General features: G+C 40.4%; 1 protein-coding gene across 1 annotated transcript in view; it reads left to right on the top strand.

Moving 5' to 3' along the window:
• EFCAB6 (EF-hand calcium binding domain 6) overlaps positions 1-21,400 on the top strand; it is a 113,681-nt gene that overhangs the window by 76,159 nt on the left and 16,122 nt on the right. Inside the window, 4 exon segments of the mRNA XM_063320085.1 lie at positions 1,522-1,749; positions 11,705-11,802; positions 13,869-14,088; positions 14,978-15,173. Of these exon segments, the coding sequence (XP_063176155.1) occupies positions 1,522-1,749; positions 11,705-11,802; positions 13,869-14,088; positions 14,978-15,173 (742 nt within the window).

Below are 21,400 nucleotides of genomic sequence, written 5' to 3'. Positions count from 1 at the left end.
TTAGTAGTGCAGCGAATGACAATAGATTACACTGCACGAGAAATCCTTTATTTGGTTATGACTGTGACCTCAGACCATGACACTGTGTTACAGGAGGCTGCATCTTATCATACGAATACAATTAGATCCATCTGTTTCCAATGAATTCAAAGACAGGACTTTCCCTTGCCTTCAGTATTACCAATCCCTTTAATTTAAGATGCATTTTCTTCTTGGACAGCACCTTATGTCACTGGTTACATTAACTTTTTTTTCATCAGTTTTGTTTATACACACAAATGCCTACGTCAGTTTGTGAGGGCCGAAAGTCAGCCCCAGGTGTCTTGGATCAGGTGGGAACTGCAGACAAAGCTTCCGTCGAGGAGCTCTGTGGACAATCTGCATTGCATACCTGTCTGAAGGCAGTGCTACCAGCCTCCGCTTCTCAGAGCACTAAATTTACTTACTGTATTTTCAACCTAAATAAAAGTGATTCAGTCAAAAGAAAAATGCTACATACCAAATACATAGCAAAAGAAAGTAAGGTAATTTCATGCTGTGTAAAGATGGCAAGTAATATCATGAAATGTTTTTATAGACAAGTAATTTGTTATGAATTGGGGGAAAATACTTGTCTGCCTTCAACAAAGAGGAGCTGCGCTATAAACTGTGTTTGAAATGGCATAGATGTCAGCCATATGTGACATTATATAAAAAGCTACCTTCATTACAGGTCTATTTAAAAAAATCATCACTCTCTCTAACATATAGGACCTGAGTGTATTGCATTTTGGTTTCAAACTGCATTAACTATATAGTTTTTTCTTAGCACGGATTCATCTCTGAATTATTTTCTACTCCATTAGATTTTACTTCCCATTCTTATTCCTTATGGATGCCATGGCACATTGAAGAGTATCCTTTTCATGCAGTTATCTGCTGCACAACTTCACTCCCATCAGCCACTCCTTTTATAGAATAGCTAAAATCTCTTATGTGCCTGGTATGTCTGTAACTCGAATAACGGAATTAGAGTGAAGCTGAAGCTAAATTAGGCATTACCATGCAACGGAGCACTAGCAGAGGAAGAAATTTCAGGGGGAAAAGCCTATGGAATGGTTTATAACTAAGAAAATATGAAAAGTGTTTATGAAGCTAAACCTATGTTTCTGAAGGATGATTACGGTTCTGGGCATCTCAGACATGTGTGACCAGTTTGATACACTTGAGACTGAATTTTTAGGAGCCCAGTTCTCTGCATGTCAGGCCAAATGCTGAAAGGCAGCAGTACTGAGAACTGGAGAATAGTCCTGACAATTTGGTCCTCAGGGTAGTATTTTCAGAATCGACTCTGTGATTACAATGCATAAGCCCTATCTTTCGCATCTCATACAAAGTCACTCGCTCATTCTCAGTGTGGTATGGCACCTCTATAAGGAAGGGAAGTCAGTGAGATTTAAGCTGTTAAGTCACTTAAGGACATCTGTAATGCCTTTCTGTGAAGAACACATGAATATTTTAAAAGTGCGTTTCTTTTTCAAGGTATGATACAGATGCAAAACGATATCTTACTCACCAAGAATTTTTACACAAACTGGGGATAGAGTTTGCACCGGCTGACAAAGGGCTCAGCAACCACATCACGGACAACAGCTATGCACATTTACAACTGCATTATAATAATCAACAAAAGAAGCGTTCAAAGCTGGAAGAGCAGCAGAAACAGCAAACTAAAGCTCTGCATGTAAGAGAAATTAAAAAGCAGATCAAGTAAGTTATTTATGAGCTTAGCATATAACTTTCTATGTTTGTACTTAGTTTGTTAAGATGACACTGTGTACAATAAAAATGTAATTTTACCATAAAGGGCTCTGAAAAGGAGTTTCAGAAGGTACTGGACCAAGTTTATACATAGTGTTGCTCCCTTGATTTGCTGGAGATAAGCCTAGCTCAGTGTACATTGTAAGATTTTTTTAATAGATTTTGTCCATGGCTTATATTACTTATTTTACAGACTTTAGGGTAACATCTATACTGACAAATCAGAATGTCCAGAGACATTCCCAGACACAGCCATCTATGCTGCTAGACTGCCAAAAGAGTCATCGTCATGCTTTGGCCTGTGTCAGCTAATGTTTTCCCTCATCACTCCCAGCACTGTTTGGGAGCAAGAATGCTTCAAGGACCGTTCCTAATAGGCAGTTTTCAGGCAGCTGCTCCCTTCCGGGGGCTAAGAAGGTTCACTAGCAGAGGTGTGCCAGCTGGCCTCTGTGCCCCAAGCACTCCCTGGCCTGTTTATTGGCATCAGCTCAGCTTGTGGTTTGAGTCCGAACACTGCTGTCAGCTCAGATTGAGAGAGAAGAGCAAGTGCAGTTGTGTCACCCTGCAGGTCTCTCCTTCTCAGACTACTTCAGGCAACGTAAACTTAGACCTACCTGGTTACGCTCAACAGGGGCTTTTCTTGCAGCTGGAATGGTTGGGCATGTAGGACATTGTGGTCCCACAGCCTACCCTGTCCCTTGGATGAGGGCCAAGTAGCAATCACAGTTGGTTTAACATCCCTCTAGCGGCTAGTTAAATTGTTAGTAAACGGCTTTGTAGATTCAGCAAAAAACGGCCTTGACAAGGGCGGACCCTGGCTCCATATGACAGAAATAAGCACCTTGTCTCCGAGCAAGAGGAGTCTCTGCCTCAAACAAAATCAACACTCACAGAGTTGGCGGGTCACTGCCCCTGAGAAGAGCGTTTGACAAACAAATGACAAAATGATGCCCTGCTCAGACTGGAGTCTAATGATCCATGCCTGCCCTAGCGAGTCAGCAGTGATTAGCCTGCTGCTGCTATAGGATTCCTGCACCTGCCAGCAGATTGAGGCGGCAGGAGAATCCTCTGCCCCAGTACGGTGCTGCTAAAACTTTATATTTCCAGGTTGTGGATAGACACCACCTGGACGCTTATCATGTTTTCTGCTTGTGCTTTCACTCTTCTCCTGAACTGCTTTATTTATTTATTTATTTATTTAGGAGTATAAACCCTCAGGAGCAAAAAACGTGTAAAAATATACCCCCAAGGGTACAGATTTGCTTTCTTTTGTGCTCAGGAAGTGTCTGGAAGTTGTAGGAACTAATAAATTATTATTGATAAGAATGATAATTCCCCATGACATTGTTGGTTAAGGTGATACACTCGTAAACAAAGAAGAGCAGCCTTGTCTTGCAGATAAAGAGGCAACTTGGGAAATCATTAGACAAAAAAAAAAACACAGAACACAGAGAGAAGCCTGTAAGCGAAGTTTTTTGCCTTTTTACCTTGCTTTTTTAAATTCTATTTTTCAGTATCCCAAATAGGCTGAAGGAATCAAGGGCAAAACTCTCCTTTTCAGCATCACAACTCTCCCACCTGCATTGCAGGTCTCTGGCGTAAACTGCACTTATGACACCCACAGGTATCAACGAGTGTTCCACCTGTAAAAAATTGCATATACAATATACAGCAGACATTGTTAGGGAGCTGCTGTGTTGCAGGCGTTGCTCATTACTGTATTTGTAACTGTCTGATGTGAAACTTAGACCGGAACAGTCTTATACTGGGCTCTTCTGCTCCATTTCTCTTACCAGTCCATTGTCTCTAGTCTTACACTTGGATGGAGAGCTCTTTTGGTCAGGAACCTTCTATTTCTTTCCTGTTAGGGCAATGCCGAGTGCAAGGCAGCCCTGCCTTCAATGCTATAAATAAGAAGCAGCTCTGCAAGTAGGGAAGATGCTGTACTGCAAGCAGAAATTATGCAGTGTGTCTCAAAGATGCAAATACTCATCCCAAAGCAGCTGGAGAGTAATTAAATGAATGGGGAAGACATGACGGGTAAAAATAAAATAGCCATGATGTAACATGCTGGCCGGTCCACATCATTTAGAATTATTTACTTCTGAGAACCTACCATGAAAACAACTATGTATAGAACTATATATATGGCAACTATACACACAAATACATACATAGGAGTGCATAGCGATTCCTTAACTGTAATTTGGAGGAAAACAGAAAATGGCAGACTGGATCAAGTATAACTGGATTCAGTTACCTGCTAGCAACCAAAGCCAGATGTTTCTGGCTGAGGTGGAGCAGCCTTCTATTAGATGGACGTGGAATATTCTGTCCCCTGCAGTAGTGGGAGGCAATGATGTCCTGGGCAGTGATGGAGTTTGGTTTAAGCCTGCAGATGGGACTTTCATACCCCTTTCAGAAATTTTGTTCTAATTATTTGCTAGATTCTGTCTTTTCTTGATTTATATATATAAGACATCCAGTTCTGCTCTTAGTCTTTTGAAATTTCTGGCATCTGCAGCTTCCTCTGGGAATGAGTTCACAGCTTAATCATTTGTGGTCTGCAAAAGTATGTCTTGTTATCAATTATTGCCACCTTTCTGTTCCAGCTGAATGTTCTCTTCTCGTCTCCCACACTTTCTCACCCACCTCCTGGCTGGTGGGAGCAATCCTGTGGTAGCAGTTCCTGTCTGGTTTTCTCTCTCAGAAAGCTGGAAGTGCAAAAGGAGTTTAATCCAGGCCTCTGAACTCCTCAGATTTCACATAAGGCCCTGGAAAGCCATAAATGACTCTTAAGCCAGAGTCATTGTCTGACGGACAAAATCCACCTGCGTGGTAGCTGTGAAGGCAGCGATCCAGCCGAATGTCAGCCTTCCACTCCAGGACCACATAAGACAGCTGAGATACGGGAAACACAGGTGGGCGCCATGCCCTTCTACCACAAAGGTCACTGTAAGGAGATCTGTTCTCAGGCAGGAAAATGGATGTGGTGGTTGCAAAACCTAACCTTGGTGATCCACGTGGGTCTCAGCCTCCATTCTCAATGAGTGGGAAAACTGATTCCTTTCACCTGTCGTATTCAGACCGGGAGGAAGCAGTTGCCCGAGATGTGAATTTGCTGGTTGTAGGGCCCACTTCAGCAGCACCGGGAGCAGCACCCACTCCCCCTTCTGTGGTCTTGCTTAAGCCCTCTCATTTCTATTTGCGCAGTGGCTTCATCCAACCCGTGTCCTTTCTTCTGGCTTTCTGCAAGGGCTGCGAACCTCACCCTAACAGCTCTGGAGCAGTTTCAGTGCCCTGTGATTACACACTGTGAGGCAGACAAAAGCTCTGGACATCTTACAATTCAAAACATACTGCTGTGAGCTCTTTTTTTTTTTTTTTTGTCTTTTGCTTTTGTTGTAACTCACAGGAACAAATCTCCCAAATTAGAAACAGCCATTGAACAGTGGCTCTCCAGCTCTTCAAGAAAAATACAAAACAATTGCAAGAAAATATTATTTTTTGGCAATGTAATTTGATCTATAGTTTTAATCCTCATTTTCTTCACATGCATATTTACTGCTGTGAGAGGAATAGTTACTGTTTGGAAATCTTTTATCGGTCCAAAAATGTTGAATGTCTCAATTTTTCAAAGATATTAATCTCAAAAACTGTTCTGATTTTACTTCAGCCTTTATTTTTATTAGGAAGATTTAAATGGAAGATAAATAGGGGTGATGAAGAGTGGCACTGCAAGTAACATACAGTTAAAAAGGGTTCCATAATTTTACTGCAATGAGGATACAAGATGGACTATATCACAGATATAGCACAGATACAGCACAGATACAAAGCATACCCTTGCGAAATGGAAGGAGCAGTGATAAATAGTCTTCCGGGGCTGGAGGAGATCAATCTGTCACTGAAATCACAAACTGTCCTTAGGATGGTCAGCTGTTTTTGGTCTTTTAGGCTGCTGCATCCTGCTTCCTAGGTCTGACTCTTTTAGTATCTTGCTGGGCCTCAGCACCCATCCTCCTCTGCTGATGCCCATTCTCAGTCACCAGAAAGCCATGGGTTTTAAGCTGTGGCGTATTACAGTAACTCAAAAAAAAACCCAAACACTCTGTCAGGAGATTTTAGATTTGTGTCTCTGCTGGAAAGTCTATAGGCTTCTAAACATAATACAAGTTAAAATCCAGAGATGTAATTAGCAGATGTTGGATCTCTAGGGTCTCATATCTAAGAGGAGGTTGAAGGAGTCTGAGCTGGTTAGTCGGTAATTAAAATCACGGAAATTCAAGACAGTAAAGCCAACTTGAGTGCAACGCAAGTGCACTCTGAACGATGTGCACCCTCTGCAGCATACTTCTATGCTCTTTCCCATACAAGTCTTGCTTTGAGTGTAAACCAAGTACTACATGGTAACAGGAGACAAATGTGAAAAAGAGGAAGGAATTAAGTAGAAAAATGAGATTTGAAAGTGAGAGAAAAGGTGATAGCTCTTTAGGGGATTTTAGAGACTATAAAACACATTGGAAATATTGCAGTTTCTTTGAAAAGACATCATGCTTTGAAACCTATATACAGTGGCTAGAATAATCATAAGGAAGCTTACAACTATTTTCTGGAATATTGCAGGAGTAGGAGCTATCAAAGTTTTTAACGGCATGAAACCAAGTCAGGGTGAGAGGGCAATCCATGAGCTACAGAAAGTTGAAGGAATATTGCACTCCCAAGGAAGCTTAAACTTTTGAAAGACACAGGTTTCATATGAGAATGCAGAAGGAGGAACCTTTTGAAGAATTTTTGGCTGATCTTAAAATAATGGATCAGTCAAGTAGCTATGACGTTTTGAGAGATTCCATTTTAAGGGATCAGGTAGTGATGGGAATCAAAGATCCAAAAAAGATCCCAGAAAGGTAGGATCTTAAAAAAAAAAGGAAAATCTGTTTAGTCTATCTAGGACAATCATAAGGGACAGTATGAAAATATCAGAAGGGGAGCAGGACACACTGTCTATCAGGAAACAAAACTAAAAGACAGTTTTGAAGAAACTCTACAGAGCTCTCTGCAAGTAGTAGCAAAAGTGAAATATATGAAAATTTACAGATTCACAGATTATGTCCAGGAGTTTAGAAATTCTGCAGCAGCTATAGGAAATATAGCTATTTACAAGACCTTGCAACTGGAAAACCAGAAACAAAAGAGAATACCTTCCATACCTCCAGATCTATGTGAAGGTGCACAAACCAACAATACAACAAAATGCCACATAGAAACTATGTGCAAAAGCTGAAGAAGGAGGCTGCAGACTAAGAATAAACACATCTAAGTTGAAAACTGGTGCCCAGTCAATGTTACCTCCAAGCACACTGTAAAAAATTTGGCTCAGGAATCTCTACGTACGAAGAAAGACTATTGAAACTGAGGGTGTCTACTGAGAATCTAATTCCTGTTAAAGGATTGTATGAACTTAAATTGAGAAGTGAAGATAAAAACAGTAGTTCAAGTTTATAGGCAGAAAGAGCTAATATTCGGTCTAATATATGCCTAGCCCTGGGCTTGGTTAAAGCAATGAGTTTGATGAAGGAACCATAAACACAGGAGATCAGTACCCAGAAATCTTTAGTGTTAGAGATAAAGTAGATCCAGAATATAAAGCTGTATTTTCACAGCAATATGTGCTGCTATGAACAATCTTCTGGCCGTGAAAGTGAAGCTCGTAAAGGAGCTAGATTATATAGGAGTAATGATGGGAAGTTTAAAAATGGAAGAGTCAGTTAGCAACAAGAAGACCAAAAGGCAAGTCACTGAGATTGTTCTTACATCCAACTGGGCTAAGTATATGTTTCCTGACAGACACTGTCCCATACAAGACATTTTCAGGTAGAAGGACTGCATATGTTTTTAAAAATGTTAATAAATTTTTACACAAATTACAAGTTCAGACTCTTCTGGTGGATCCAAAGAAACTTCCTTGCATTACATGAGTTTAACACTATTCATGTTTCGACCACCGTACAGGAGATTCTGCTTTCAAAGACTTCCTTTAGGCTTAAAGTTCATTCTTGAGTTTTCACAGGAAAGCATAATAAAGTCCATTTACTTGAAGCAACTGTGGCTATTTAAATAGATACTGAAGATGCTGAGTAGGGAGAAAACCAGTAGGGAATCTGAAAAAAGGATCCAAGAGGGCCTGAGAAGTAGGATTAGACAGAAATGCAAATGTAAGGGCAGAGAAATAACATAAAAGATTAACTGGACACAAGATAAAACAGAGTCATTATGCAAATGGCATCCACAAAGACAATGAGGGTGTCCAGAGGCCTGTTAGCACATGAGAGATCATACCACCCAGACAATCTGTGAAAGTAGCTTTTGAGTTACTGCACAAAATGGACATACTGGGCTGCAAATCTGGGAAAAGAATTACCAAATCAAAGGCATTAATAAAGACAACTCCTGGCCTTATGTATGTTGGCACTGGAAGACAAAGTATTCAAAAGATGGTTTAGAGGCAGTATTATTGAAAAAAATAATCAATGGAAATGTGTGGCCTGTGTTTCTAAGGCGCTTGTCAACACCACATCTGAGGCACAAAGCAAGAAAACAGAGCTCTGGCTCAGCTCTGTGATTGTAAGAAATGTCATATATTTGTTTATCGATCTGTTATGGTCATAGCTGACACAAATCACTTTGCAGGCAAAAGAAAACCATCTTCCAGAATATTAAAATACTGTGACTTTTAGTGGTGGGGTTTTTTTTAAGGCAAAACCATTCAATTTGGCAATAAAGTTTAAGTTGGATAAATAAATACTGATCAAAGACACACTTTCTAGAGCATTCGAGGAGTCTACTCTTGAAAACCTAGAGCATGACAGAACACCTGGAAATACTATTAAAAGAAGAATTATCCTATTTGAGAAGAAAGTGGGCTGGGTTTAGAGAGGCTGTACAGATGACACGATGCGGGAAGTCATGAAGGTTACCACCTGTTGGATAGTGAGGGCATCGCAAACCAAGCCCATATTGAGCAATTCAGATCAGAGTTTTCTGTGTTTGGCAGCACACACTTCAGGGTTAACAGCATAGTGGTGTCAATGTATTATATGACCTGACATGCCTAACAGAGTGCAGGACACTCACAAGGCTGCTGAAAAATGTGAAAGAAAAGACCATATGTTGATTCAGCTGAACCTGTTGTAAGTATCTGACTCAGGCATTAGCCTGAAATTGCATTTGGATTGAATTTAGCATCAGAACATGTTACAGCACATATTAATGCTCTATTTGTTTGGTTATGTAGTCTCAGAAATTTTGTCTAGCAATGGTGCCCTGTTCAGCAGCTCAGACCTGAAATGGTTTGTAAGGAATGAAGGATATACAGATATCCCGAATACAATGGTGAGCTGAGTTAAAACTGTTAAAAGACGGTTCAAGCAAACTGTGAAGCTGAGAAGTGATCCATACTTTCACTAAACTTGAGAGAAAAGACATTGAAAAAGGGTTTCTTGCCAGATGAAACTTGGTTAAGGAGAGAGTCCCGATACTCCCAAATTAGTCCATATATCAGTGGAAGATACAATGGGTTTGAAACTGTCGTGGTTTTGGCCAAATTGTCCAATGGCTGGCAACAGATGCTCCCCCCCGCCAACCTCTCGTACACGGAGAGGAGGAGGAAAGAGAGATTTATGAGTTTAGAAGAAACTAAACTAATTTAATGAAATATTAATAATAAAATAAAAAGGCAAATAATGAAATAGATAGTGTATACAAAACCGTATTAAGCTTCAAGGATGACGTCACCGGCAGGCACTGGGGAAGTCCGAGACTGGATTCAGCAACAAGTGGGAACTGGATTCCAGAGCTGGAGTCAGGAACACACGGATTGGGATCAAAGGCAGATGAAAAGACAGGGTCCTCCTCGGACATCGGCCATTGAAGAATGAGAGCCGACCCTTTGATCCCTCAGCTTTTATACTGAGCACAGGGCATATGGGATGGAATACCCCTGTAGGTCAATTTTGGGTCACCTGTCCTGTCCGCTCCTCCCTGCAGGTGGGACCCCTCTACGCTTTTCTGCTTCTGACCCTCCAACAGCGCAAATAACGAAATTCACTGACCTTGGTTGTTACAGCAATAAGCATAAGCAAGAGCCTCTCTGCGTACCATTCCTTGGCACAAACTGTAAACATTGGTCATATCACTCTGAGAACAAACCGTTTTCAGCACAACACGCTGTTAATTTTGGAGATTTAGAAGAGGCCTAGCTAAGAAGTAAAATTACTGAACAGAAAGTTGGTTCTGTTTTACCTCAAACCAGGACAGAAACATATAATAAATTGCTAACAACCCACCTAAGTCATATTATAATTCTGATTTTTTAAGGTAGGTGATGCTGTTTGCATAGACAACAGTGTTTCTTGGTCCCTGAGGGCTCTGGGCAAATGACTCTTCGTTCATACAAACTGCAAAGTCCAAAAGAACAGATTCTTAAGAGAAAAAGTTGACAAGGAAAATGTATTTTTCTTGTTTACAGCTTCTTGAAAACAAATGGAAAACTAAGGATTCTGCAATACTGTGAGAGGAAAGACAGCACCAGTAACTGCAGCTGAGACCAGAAGCCTCCAAGTAGATCCATTGGAGTCTGTAGAGCTCTGAAAAGACTTACTGAGTATTCCTAAAAAGCATACAAGATTTAGTATGTCCCATGTTAGCCTTATAATAACTGATTGCACGGTATTCATATGAAGGAGACAATGTAAGGCTCAGGTGCCGGCTGATTGACGGTGGCTTAACAAAGTGCAGAGAGAACTGGTCTGAGCCGTTAGATCCGCAGACAGGCTTGGTGAGAGGCTGAGGCAACGAGTCGTGCTTGATTATGTGGGTTACACTGTTAACTGTGTTATCACTGTAATAACCCTTTCATACTACAACTCTTGACTCTCTAAAGAACCCAGCCTCCACGTCCTGTGCCGGAGGTCTGTCAGAAGGAGCAATCCCAAAGCAAATGGAGTGTGGCTGTAGGCATTACCCCAGATCCACACTGGTCATTTTTGCCATAAGGATATCATCTTGTAAGTACCGAACACATGTAGATAATTTATGTATACTTGGTAATCTGCATCAAGACGTAATTCACAACTGTTTTAACTTACATTAAGCTTAAGAAAATTTGCTAGTTGAAAACGTGCAGTAAGTAGAAGTGTCTGTACCTGCTTTGTCCTCTTGAGCCCCAATACAGAGGCTTTTGTTGAATCAAGAAGCAGAGAGGGATGTTGTTTGGGTTTCCAAAATTTGATCAAAATGACTCTGATATCAGTGATGTATAAGTGACAAAATGAAGTGGGAGGAAGAGTCAGGAAGTGGGAGGAAGAGGTTTTAAGGTGCTGATCCAAAGTCCGCATGAGTCAGCAGAAGCTCTGCTCTTCTTCCCTGGGGCATGGATCAGGCCCTGCACTACTCCAGGTTTTGCTTGGGTCTAACGATTTTTGTTGAAATAGCTCTTCTTTACTATGTCAAAGTTTCAGGAGCCTCAAATTGCAGAAAGTGTGCTGCCAAACCCTTATAGTTTTAACAGCTGTACTAAATATTTTGTAACTCAAATTAGGACACGCTTTAAAAGGGAGCGCTGTGTTTTGTAGCTGCAGTTCTGAATGGGGAGAATAGCCAGTTAATCACCCAAGGAGCATTTGTTTACAATGGGAGGCCTGAGCCATGCAATTCCATGTGCAAATTAAATGGGGGGGATGTTGGGTTTGAGGTTTGTTTGTGAACAATTTGGCAGTCTTTGAATAAATTATATGAACTTACCACACACAAATAAGCTCAAAATCTTTCCCTGCCCCTCCACCCCTATTTTGTATATTTGTTTGTATCCTTTTTATCTGATTTAACAAAGGAGCTAAAATAAACATCTGCTCCCTTTCAGAGATAAATTTAGGGATTACTTCCAAGATTTCAATAAGGCCTTTCATAAAGTGGATAAAAATAGAGATGGCTGTGTAACAGTATGTGACCTGCACAGGATACTATGAGAATTCAACTATTACATTGACCATGATCAGTTCAGTAGTCTTCTAAACAGGTTTGTATGATTATCTCCTAAGCATCTCTTTGGTCACACCCAGCAAAGCCTATAAGCTTCTACTTAGTGTTAAGCATTTAAGGAGCTCTGTTAAAACTAATGGAGATACCCACCTGCTTAAGACTGCACATAAGTGAAAAATCTTTGTAGGTAATTCTGCAGGTAATGAGAGTGAAATGCCTTCTTACATAAAAAAGGTATGCTTTGAGTATGTGTATTTGTTTGCTAGTTTGTTTTATTTGTTTAATTCCAATTTAATAGAGCAAGTGTGTGAAACAGATCCTGTTCAAAATAGGAACAGAATTAAATCATCTTATAAAATAGCAATAATTTTCAAATGATCCAATGCTGCTGCTATGCAAAACTGTGCTTTTAATTCTCTGTGTTGATATGAGTAAGATGAAAAATCTCATTTGTAGAGCCTGAAAAACACAAAGGACCTTCTCCAACATTAGGTAGCTGCACCAAACAATCCCCCAAAGGTTGCATGCCTGGCAGCACTGGGTTTTGTTCTCCAGAGCCTGCCAGACTAGACTTTTTTTTGAAATAAAATTAACAGAGTCTTTTCACAGTTCACCTTTAATTAGGTGATCAACTTTTTATGAATTGAAACCCTGATAGGAATCTGCTGCTTGTTTCTTTCTCAAAGACCTCTTGATGATAAACACCTTCATTCATTGTAATTTTGTGCAGATTATTCCTTTCTTGATCCAAAATAGTCTTTTCTAAATAATACAGAGTAGATTAGCATATGCATTTAGTTTTATTACTAAAATTTTAATGCCCACTTGGCAATTTATTCCTCTGCTGAAATGGTGTTGATTATTTCCTTTTCCACACACTGTCTCCAATATTGGAGCCAGCTTGACACGGGTAGTATGTGGGAGTGCTGTGCAGCTGCAAGATGCAAAATCAGGGCTCTTGAATATTTTTTTTTTCTTACTAGCAGATATGGGGTCTATAGTTAATTTCTTTTCCAGCCTGTTTTATAAAGCTTCCTCTTTGTTTTACTGGCTCTCCCCATTAATTAGACATTCTCGTAACTGGATATTCTGGTGATTGGTAGCTGAGGCATTGGTCCCCAGTGATTTACTGTGGAAACAGATGATAAAGGTACATTACAGTAATTCAGTTTTAAACAAGAAAATCAGGGTTGTGTGGTGGGGCCATCTCCTCTGTCAAATCTTGGCTCTCTAGGGCTTGCTTTGACCATAATTCTAACAAAAAAGCTGAATGCAAGACTAAAAAAAATCCAGCCTTTTCCCTGCAGCATACGAATTGTCTACCTAATACATGTGTGTAAAGAATCTATAGTTCTGATAATTGGCTGTAACATTATTAAAGCCTATTAAAAATCTCTCCGTAGATGGTAACTGTAAGGTCAATCTGGAATAATTCCATGGGAGCCACTGGATCTGCATCAAAAACACCTAACATTACTGTACTCTGGAGACTCTCTGATTGTCTTTCAATGGTAGGAAATTCCATAATCTGACTGCACTGGCTTTGCACCAGGTAAGCAAGAGCAGAGCAAGCCCCTGCTACTGTGTCCCTCGTAGTGATGAACCCTGCAGGCTCATTAGACAAGTCTGAAGTCCTCGTTTAAGATCTACCATGTGTCTTCTCCTTAAGTGGTCACAAATCACAGGCCATTGGAAGAAAGTAGGTTTTTGTGTAATTGTTAGTGCTATTCATTTTCTCTTAGTCTTTCAAGCTAAATAACTCTTATTTTCATATATCTTCTGCATATCTGAAGCCTGCCTTAATTCCAGTCTTTTTATGGTAAAACATCTTTGAATAAAAATTAATTTAGTTTGGTAACAAAGTCCTCTGCAAAAAAAAAAAATAAATCCCCAAATCATATGCAAGAGCTCAGCTTTCCCCATGCTGATATTTGATGCAAAAATATATTCACTGTTGTTACCTGGAGCTATCTGTAGTCAGCTCTGTAACCCACTGAATTTCCGATGTGACAGAACATGAAATTCCCCAGTGTCTGTGATCCAGCAGATGTTTTCAGCTGACAGACAGAAATTTGGTGAGTTGCGAGTGCAGCCTGCAGAGCCCGTGGGCTGGGCTCCCGGGTACGGCCTGACCACGAGTGATCAGAAGAGAAACCCTCAGTGGAGACAGCACACCATGAGTCAACGGCAGCAGCTGCTGGGCCGAATGTGCCAACCCTCTGTGCACCTCAGTGGACACACCAAAGGAAGGTGGGCCAGTGCCTGAGACACAGCAAGGCTGAGTCCCACCAAGCACCTGTGTAATAGTTCTCTAGTGGCTTGGCAAACCACACAGAGTGAAGTACAGGTTGGGAGGGAAGGTAAGCCCTCTATCACAAACATAGGGAGGAGCGTTGTATGGAGCCTGGTTTGGTTCCTCCCACGGGGTAGAGAAATCATGAGCGAGTATAGACCTGTGCTGGTACATCCATGAAGCGTATCACGGAGCGGTACTGGATCTTGTGTCTGGTAACAGCTTACCAGGCTGTATGTGGTTCTGCTTCTTTCTCTCAGAGTTGTAATGATCATGACACATTGGGAGGCTTAAGCAGCGCTTCGGCATCTGTGAGTCAAGGGTATTTTTGTAAAGCAGAAAGTCAAAGGAAAGTACCAGCAGTTAAGCACAATGAATCTCTATTCCTCAATGGATTCTATTAGACTGTGTTTACACTGTGATGTGGAGAGGAGATTCAAGGACAAGGTTGGGAGCCTACGTGTCCTCCGGCCACATTGGGGATGGTAAACTCAGCAGTAGATTGTGATCAAAATAATGTGCTGTGCTTAAAAAGCACAAAGTTACTGCTGGTGGACTGGAAGGTTGTGCACTTGGGCCCAGGCTAAAGTAGGTCTCCTCTTGAGGATATGGAAACTGGCCTGGATCTGCATCTGAGAGTGTGGTTGCATTTAAATGGCAGGATCGGTGGCTTAGACCTGAGAAAGAGCTTGGGCTGCAACTAACAGAATTTATACACTGACAGCACAAGTGTACCCTGAAACGCTGCTGCAGTACAAATAATACATCATAATAATTAATCAGTACAGACAACAGTGAGATAGCTACTTAAAATCATTGATATCTCATTCCATGTTTTTCCCTTAGCTTAGGAATCATCATTCATGACAGCAAGCTCTCTTATTTTGATTTCCTGAGAGCAATTGATGATGGCAGAGCATCTAAATACCAACAGAGACAAAAGCAGGCTGCACCACCTGCAAGCTTTGCAGCACTCAGCTTAGGACAGACCCTAATTAATATAAAAGAAATAGTTGCATCATCTTATGATTTGTTGTACAAGGTAAGTTTCATGTGGTCACCGCATCTTATTTAATGTCTGGTTTTTTTCTGCCTGGCTGGGGACTAACCCAAAGGCTTCAAAACTTTCCTGCTGTTAATTAAGCATGTAAATATCACATGTCTTTCAAATAGCTCTGTTGAGTTTGCTAAACTGAGACGTATAATAAGTAGATATAATGTGCTACTGCAGGCAGGCATTATGGTTTTATCAGATGAAAGGATCACGTAGCAACTGAAGATAAAGACATACGATCAGATGTGAGCACGTTATAGTGGCTGCAGAAGTTAGCACCTGTCAGCTGGGGCTCTGCAACTATATCTGCATTTATGCTCTTGGCCACTTCTGATTCTGACACAGACAGATAAGGTGCATTATCTGTCGAGCAGCAAGTTTCCTGGTTTTACCACCTGTAAAATGAGAACAATAAAAATAACCACTTCTCTCTAGAATTTTGAAAGCCCTGAATGAAAAAATGCTGTGTATTAAGTAGTCTTAGACTGTTGTGTTGGAGTCTACTGAAATGCAGCAACCTCTAGAGTAAATAATTCTGGGTGCCTCGGTAAGATTGTTTTCAAGCATGGGAAAGAAGAATCAAAAAGACTTTGAAGGAAACATTGCTATCGCAAAGAACTGTAGAGCCATCTCATCTGCACCTGCAATTTCAGGTCCAGTTTAAGCTCATGGCTTTAGAGGCAGGCTCATGCCTGCAAAGATGGTCTTGCTACCCCTGTATTGCCAGCAATGTGGTCCTACAGCCTGCCTTGTGTCAAAACCAGTTCTTGTCTTCCTGCCCAATGACCCTGGTCAGGGAATTTCAACCTGACAAAAGCCTGATCAGTTGTGCACGGCCATGGGAGAGCTGCTGCCCACACAAGGGAGGGGAAGGGAACAGTGGCTGGGAAGACGATGGGGGTAGAAATTCCCTGTCATCAGTGGCTGCATTTCTGAAATCTCAATCTGTGGACTCTGTCCTGCAGTGAAGAAGAACACAGGCTTCCAACAAAGACATCACTAGAGACGTCACTGGTACAAGCACCTGAAAAAAAGTATTACCGTGGGAGATGCTGTTTCTTTACAGAAATCTCATCTCACACTCTTTGGAGACTCCTGTGATGTTTGTAAACTTGCTGGGACCATGTTGCCATTTTTGGCCACATAGACTAACTATTGAACAGGGTGCTGAAATATTTATACAATCACTTTACATTTTTCATAGTAAGAGGGAAAAAAAATCCTTCCTGTGCTCTGCGTTATTGAAAAAAGAAATAGGTGAATTCAATAGCACAGTTTAGCGTTCGTTAAATTTTAATAGAAGACAATATCTGTCTTCTCATATCTGTGTGTCTTGGGAATGGAGAAGGTCACGGTTTTGTCTTCTGAGGGTATGATTTGAAAATGACTTTTAGCACAAAAAAAATCGTCCATTTAGTCTTTTAGGATACCATTTGGTTGTTAATACAACTCCAGGGACCAAAGGGTTTTCTCCATGGAGAGCCAGACTCTGTCCACCATGCTATGGAAAAGCAGAACTTTTTTTCATTTCCCTTACAAGAGAAAAGAAGAAAGTTCTCAATTTTCTTCTGAGCCATTTTTTGCGTAATAGTTGCTTCCACCTGTGTGGTGGGGGCTCTAATGACAAAAGCTTATAACAAAATATTTTCTTAGAAAGAGGCAGACCTGAAAGCACAGTTCCTAGAATCCGGCTAGTTGAAAAAAAAAATAAAATAAATCACATCCCATCCAGGACATTTCTACAATTGAATACAGACCTTTGCAGTTTCATAACAAATAGTTTAAGAGTTAGGTGGGTCCTCTCTGCCAGTATAACCATTTCCCATGCATTTTCACCACACCGAGTGCAATGCCTACTATATACTCAATGCTTTGTTTTCCCATAAGACTTTCAGTTTGTAAGCAAAGATCAAACTTTCATATTAAGAAGTAACAGAATTCTCGTTAGTGTTCAAGGGATTCCTTTCCAATGTCCTTTGGATATGGTACCATTTGTTTTGCCAGTAGACATGGTTCTGTCTACTGACATGGGGCACAGTAGCAAGGGGAACAAAAGGCAAATTAAATATGCTCAGGTGAGTTTAATTAAAAATATTTTAATTTAAATCACTTAAGACAGCCCTCAAATATTTTTGTTTCCTCTCTTGTCTTAACCACTACCTTTTCTGGAATGTTTGGATACCTGGTATAATGCCTTTTTGCTTTTACTGCAGATTGTTGTTTATTTCCATATTTATATTTACATGTGGTGCAGAAATACAGCCGATTTTTGGCTTATTTCAACAATTACATCTCATTTTTAAAAGAAAGGAAAGCTTCAAACTAAGTAAAGTTCTGAGAAACGCGTTTTATTTCTTCATGTGTAAAATACCTGCAAGTAAAAGGCATGTGGGTCTCGGGCATTTCCATGTGAACTGCTAAATGATTGCTAAAAACAGCTTATTGTTTTGAATTTCTAGGTTTGGTTAAATAATTTGAATTCTTTCTTCTCAGGCGTTTTATCTTACCGTGTCTGTAAATAACAGGAATGTTATCAAAAGTGTAAGTAAAAGATATCTCTGCCCTATTTTAATTTCACAGTCCTTCCCTTTCCTCTGGCTTCTCCCCTCTTAGTCAGCCTGACCCAGCGGGAAGCGAGTATAAGCAGATCTGAGGGTGCGGGGGTCCAAACGACATTACCTTACAGCTCATTTCTGAGCTTGGCTGGAGATGTGAAAGCTGGATAAAACGCAGTTCTAAAAAAAAAAAAAAAAAAAAAGTAAGTATTAACTTGCATCTTATGTTCTAGGAAGTAACTATGTTTCATTTTCAGAAGTATATGCTCGAAGCACAAATAAAATGAGGAAAATAATAATCATCACCCAACGGAAAACCATATAAAAAGCCTACCACTTTATTGCCATGGCGATAATGGAATGTTGTGCTAAACAAACCCGTATAGAGCTATACGGTGATTAAATCTTGTGTCGTAAAGTAGAAGCTGGAAAACCAGTGAGATCTGTCTCAGCCGCTTCACGTCCCGAGTCAAAGTCTGTCAGGCTTCAAATAATTGCGGAGGAGGAGGAGGAGGAGGAGGGACCACAGCTTTCAAATGAAGGAGGACCCATAAACAGCTCCAAACGTTTGTAATGCGTTACAGGCTTTGTAGCGGGTTAGAGACTTTATCTTTGCGTGTCAGTTACCAATAGGCATAGCTTTACCAAAGTACTTATTATAAGTGTAGCTTTATTCAAAATTTTATAAGGTTGCTTAAATGTATTTTATTCTCTGTAAATTTAGCATTAATATTTATAGCAGTGCAACTGTTACTTTGTCCTTAGTGGCAGCACTACATTTAATTATAGTTATTTTAAAAATAGTTGGGGATTTTAAAATATTTATATTTTGAGCTTATTAAAATTAAAATGCAGTCTTAACAGATATAATAGATTACATGGTTCTCAAGTGTAAAACAGTGGAATACTTTGTATAGGTTAGAAAATGCCGCATTTCCTCTTTTCCTGCTTTTATGCTAATATAAGCTCACTAAGTTTCAACTGAGTCATATCAGCACAAAGGCCAATTGTATGAAATATAACATATCCACGTAATTATTTTAAGAATGTATTTGTGCGCTGTAATATTGACCCATCGGGAAGCTTTCGGGTTAACTTTAGAATAGGTAGCTGCTTTTGTTAGGAAAGGGTTTGCTGTAATGTTTTTTCATCCTCCAAGTAGGTGCTAAGCCTCCATAACAACTTGACAAGCTGCACACTCCTGGCATCAAACTCCTCAAGGGTGTATGTTTTAACACAAAGTCTCTTTAACAGTTAGTCCTCCAAGACCCCAAATACTTTCCACCTCAACCTAGCAAAAAAATAAGCTACGTCCACATCTTTCAGGAGGCGCTTGGTCCATGACAGGACTGGAGCCTGTACTGCTTTTTTTCAACGTTGAGCATTCACCTTGAACAGTTTTCTGTGCTGTGTTAGGGGCAAAAGGGATAAATCCATCATTAAACTCCCAAATTAATCCACAAGGGAACATTTTTGAAAAGACAAAACAAATACGAACCAGGTTCACATTGTTGGTTCAGCTTCCAGATGCTCTCAAATCTCACGTTTCCATTTTGGGTTCAACCCAAAATTTCCCACGCCTTTGCAATTTCATCCCACCCTGGGTTCACACGTATTCCTGGGCTCCTGTGCAGGTTCTGAGAGAAGGCTGGTTGTTAAATTATTCACTTCATCCAAACACGCTACAATTTTGGCCTGTAAAGTATGTATCTAAATTAATGAGGTATGCAACTCATTCAGGCACGTTAGGAGAACTGATCATTACGCTATACAATTTGATCACTGAAGTATATTAAAAAGTAACAAGTAAAGTATGCAGCTTGATCATTAAAGTATGGAAAATTTACTGAACTAGTAAAGTATGAGCCTGGGATGACTTTTGTCTCAAATGGCACCTCATAAATAAAACCCCCAACCACAAAGGCAAACATTCACAAACCCAAAAGCCATACAGGTTTAAGTTGTATTTTTTCCTTAGAAAACAGCTGAATAAGGAGAGAGGAAAAAAATCTTGCGGAAATTATTTCTAAATGTTCTATGTGTCACGTGGATCTTTTGATGGCTTTGACATATGTTGATGAGCATCACATTCTGATTAACTCTCTAGAATACACGCTACAGCAGCTGTATATGAGCAGGATGCCCACTGAAATACAGCTCTGTAGAGCTCTAGGGTTATACTATACAAAAATAGAATTAAAGAAAAGTATTTTAAGCAATATGATTGCATCTTCATATTCAGATGAAAAAGAACCAAAGTTATGGCGCTTAGCGTGGATGTTGCTAATCAATTGCAGAAGAGCTGAGGAAGGTGACAGAGAGGACATTGTCTCAGGTGGGATGCTATTAACCACCAGTGGGCTCTCTGAGGAGATTTGGAAAAGTCCAGACCTTGGAGATGGGAATATGCATCGTGAACTTTTCTTGACTGACTTGCCTGTCTTGTGATTAATAAGGTCTGAGTGGAGCTCTCCTGCATTAGAATGAGTGGCTAATGCAGTCCAGCCTCATGAAAGCTGCACTTGCAAATCAGACTCCCTCAAAAGAAAATGTATTCCCTGTGAGCTTTTTCAAATGTGTAAGGGGAAAAAAAACTAAAGAAGGTATTAAAAGCGATAGTTCAGGGTGTGCTGGTCAGGTCTAGGACAGCAAGGTGTCCATGCAGGATCAGCAGAGCTGTACTATAGAGGGGAGTACATGGGGAAAGGAGGGATTATGATCAGGGCCAAATAGTTTGTTGTTTAGCCTTTCTGGAGATGAGAGCGATGAGCGATTTGCTGTAAGCTTAGTATACTATCACCTGTCAAGTCCAGCAGTGAGTAGAAAGAGAGCAGGTCAGTGTGAGGAGATGACAGAGAGAAGGGACGTATCATCGCTTGTGCCCATTCAAGGGCAGGACTTGAGATAAGAAGGGGTTTGCTGACATGCGTGTCTTTCAGCTGACAAAGGGACGGAGTAGAAACAAATTCAGCAAAGATTTTTTTTTTCTATTAAAAAAAATTATTTAATCTAAAATGATGAAATTTGGAAATGAGATTGACTTCCAGGACTTCTTTGCAGAAAAATTTGCAGAATATTTCAATATCAAATCAGGCATTTGATTTAGCTTTGTCCTGAACTTTCTGTGTCCACACTAAAATCTCCATTTCTGTTTGTGTTTAGCTTCCTGTTCTGAGTTTCCTGTTCTGAGCTTCTCTGCAGTCTGTCTCATGCTGCCTTTTTCACCAGCTGAGTGCATTTTGTTATTAGCCAGTTCCAACTAATGAACCTGCCTGCAAAACCGCAGGCTTGTTTGTTCATCCTTAATGCTCTTCCTGTCAGAGAGCATCCTACTTCTCCTTGGACCAGCACCCATGAGAGGATTCCTGCAGTATAGCAAGTTCACATCTCTTCTTGAAGCCTGACACTGTGAGAACTGTACCTCAAGGTCACAGGACTGAGGTCCAGGACTTAGTTTCTGCTATTTGCTGGTGAAAAGCATGGGTACATCATCACCTTCTCCATCTTTGTTGGGCATGTTGCTGGTGGAGAGTCTACAGAGCTAAAGCCACTTGCTGCCACATCACATTGCTCTCGGCAGTGGCAGCTACAACCCTTTCCTGTAAAATGCAAATAAAACACCTTCCTTGTGATCTTGGAAACTATTCCTAAATGAACAGA

The sequence above is a fragment of the Chroicocephalus ridibundus genome, chromosome 1, assembly GCF_963924245.1.
Source record: "Chroicocephalus ridibundus chromosome 1, bChrRid1.1, whole genome shotgun sequence".
In the NCBI taxonomy this organism is placed as follows: Eukaryota; Metazoa; Chordata; class Aves; order Charadriiformes; family Laridae; genus Chroicocephalus; species Chroicocephalus ridibundus.
The sequence above is the reverse complement of the archived record's forward strand: the minus strand, read 5'-3'. Positions and strand labels throughout refer to the sequence as shown.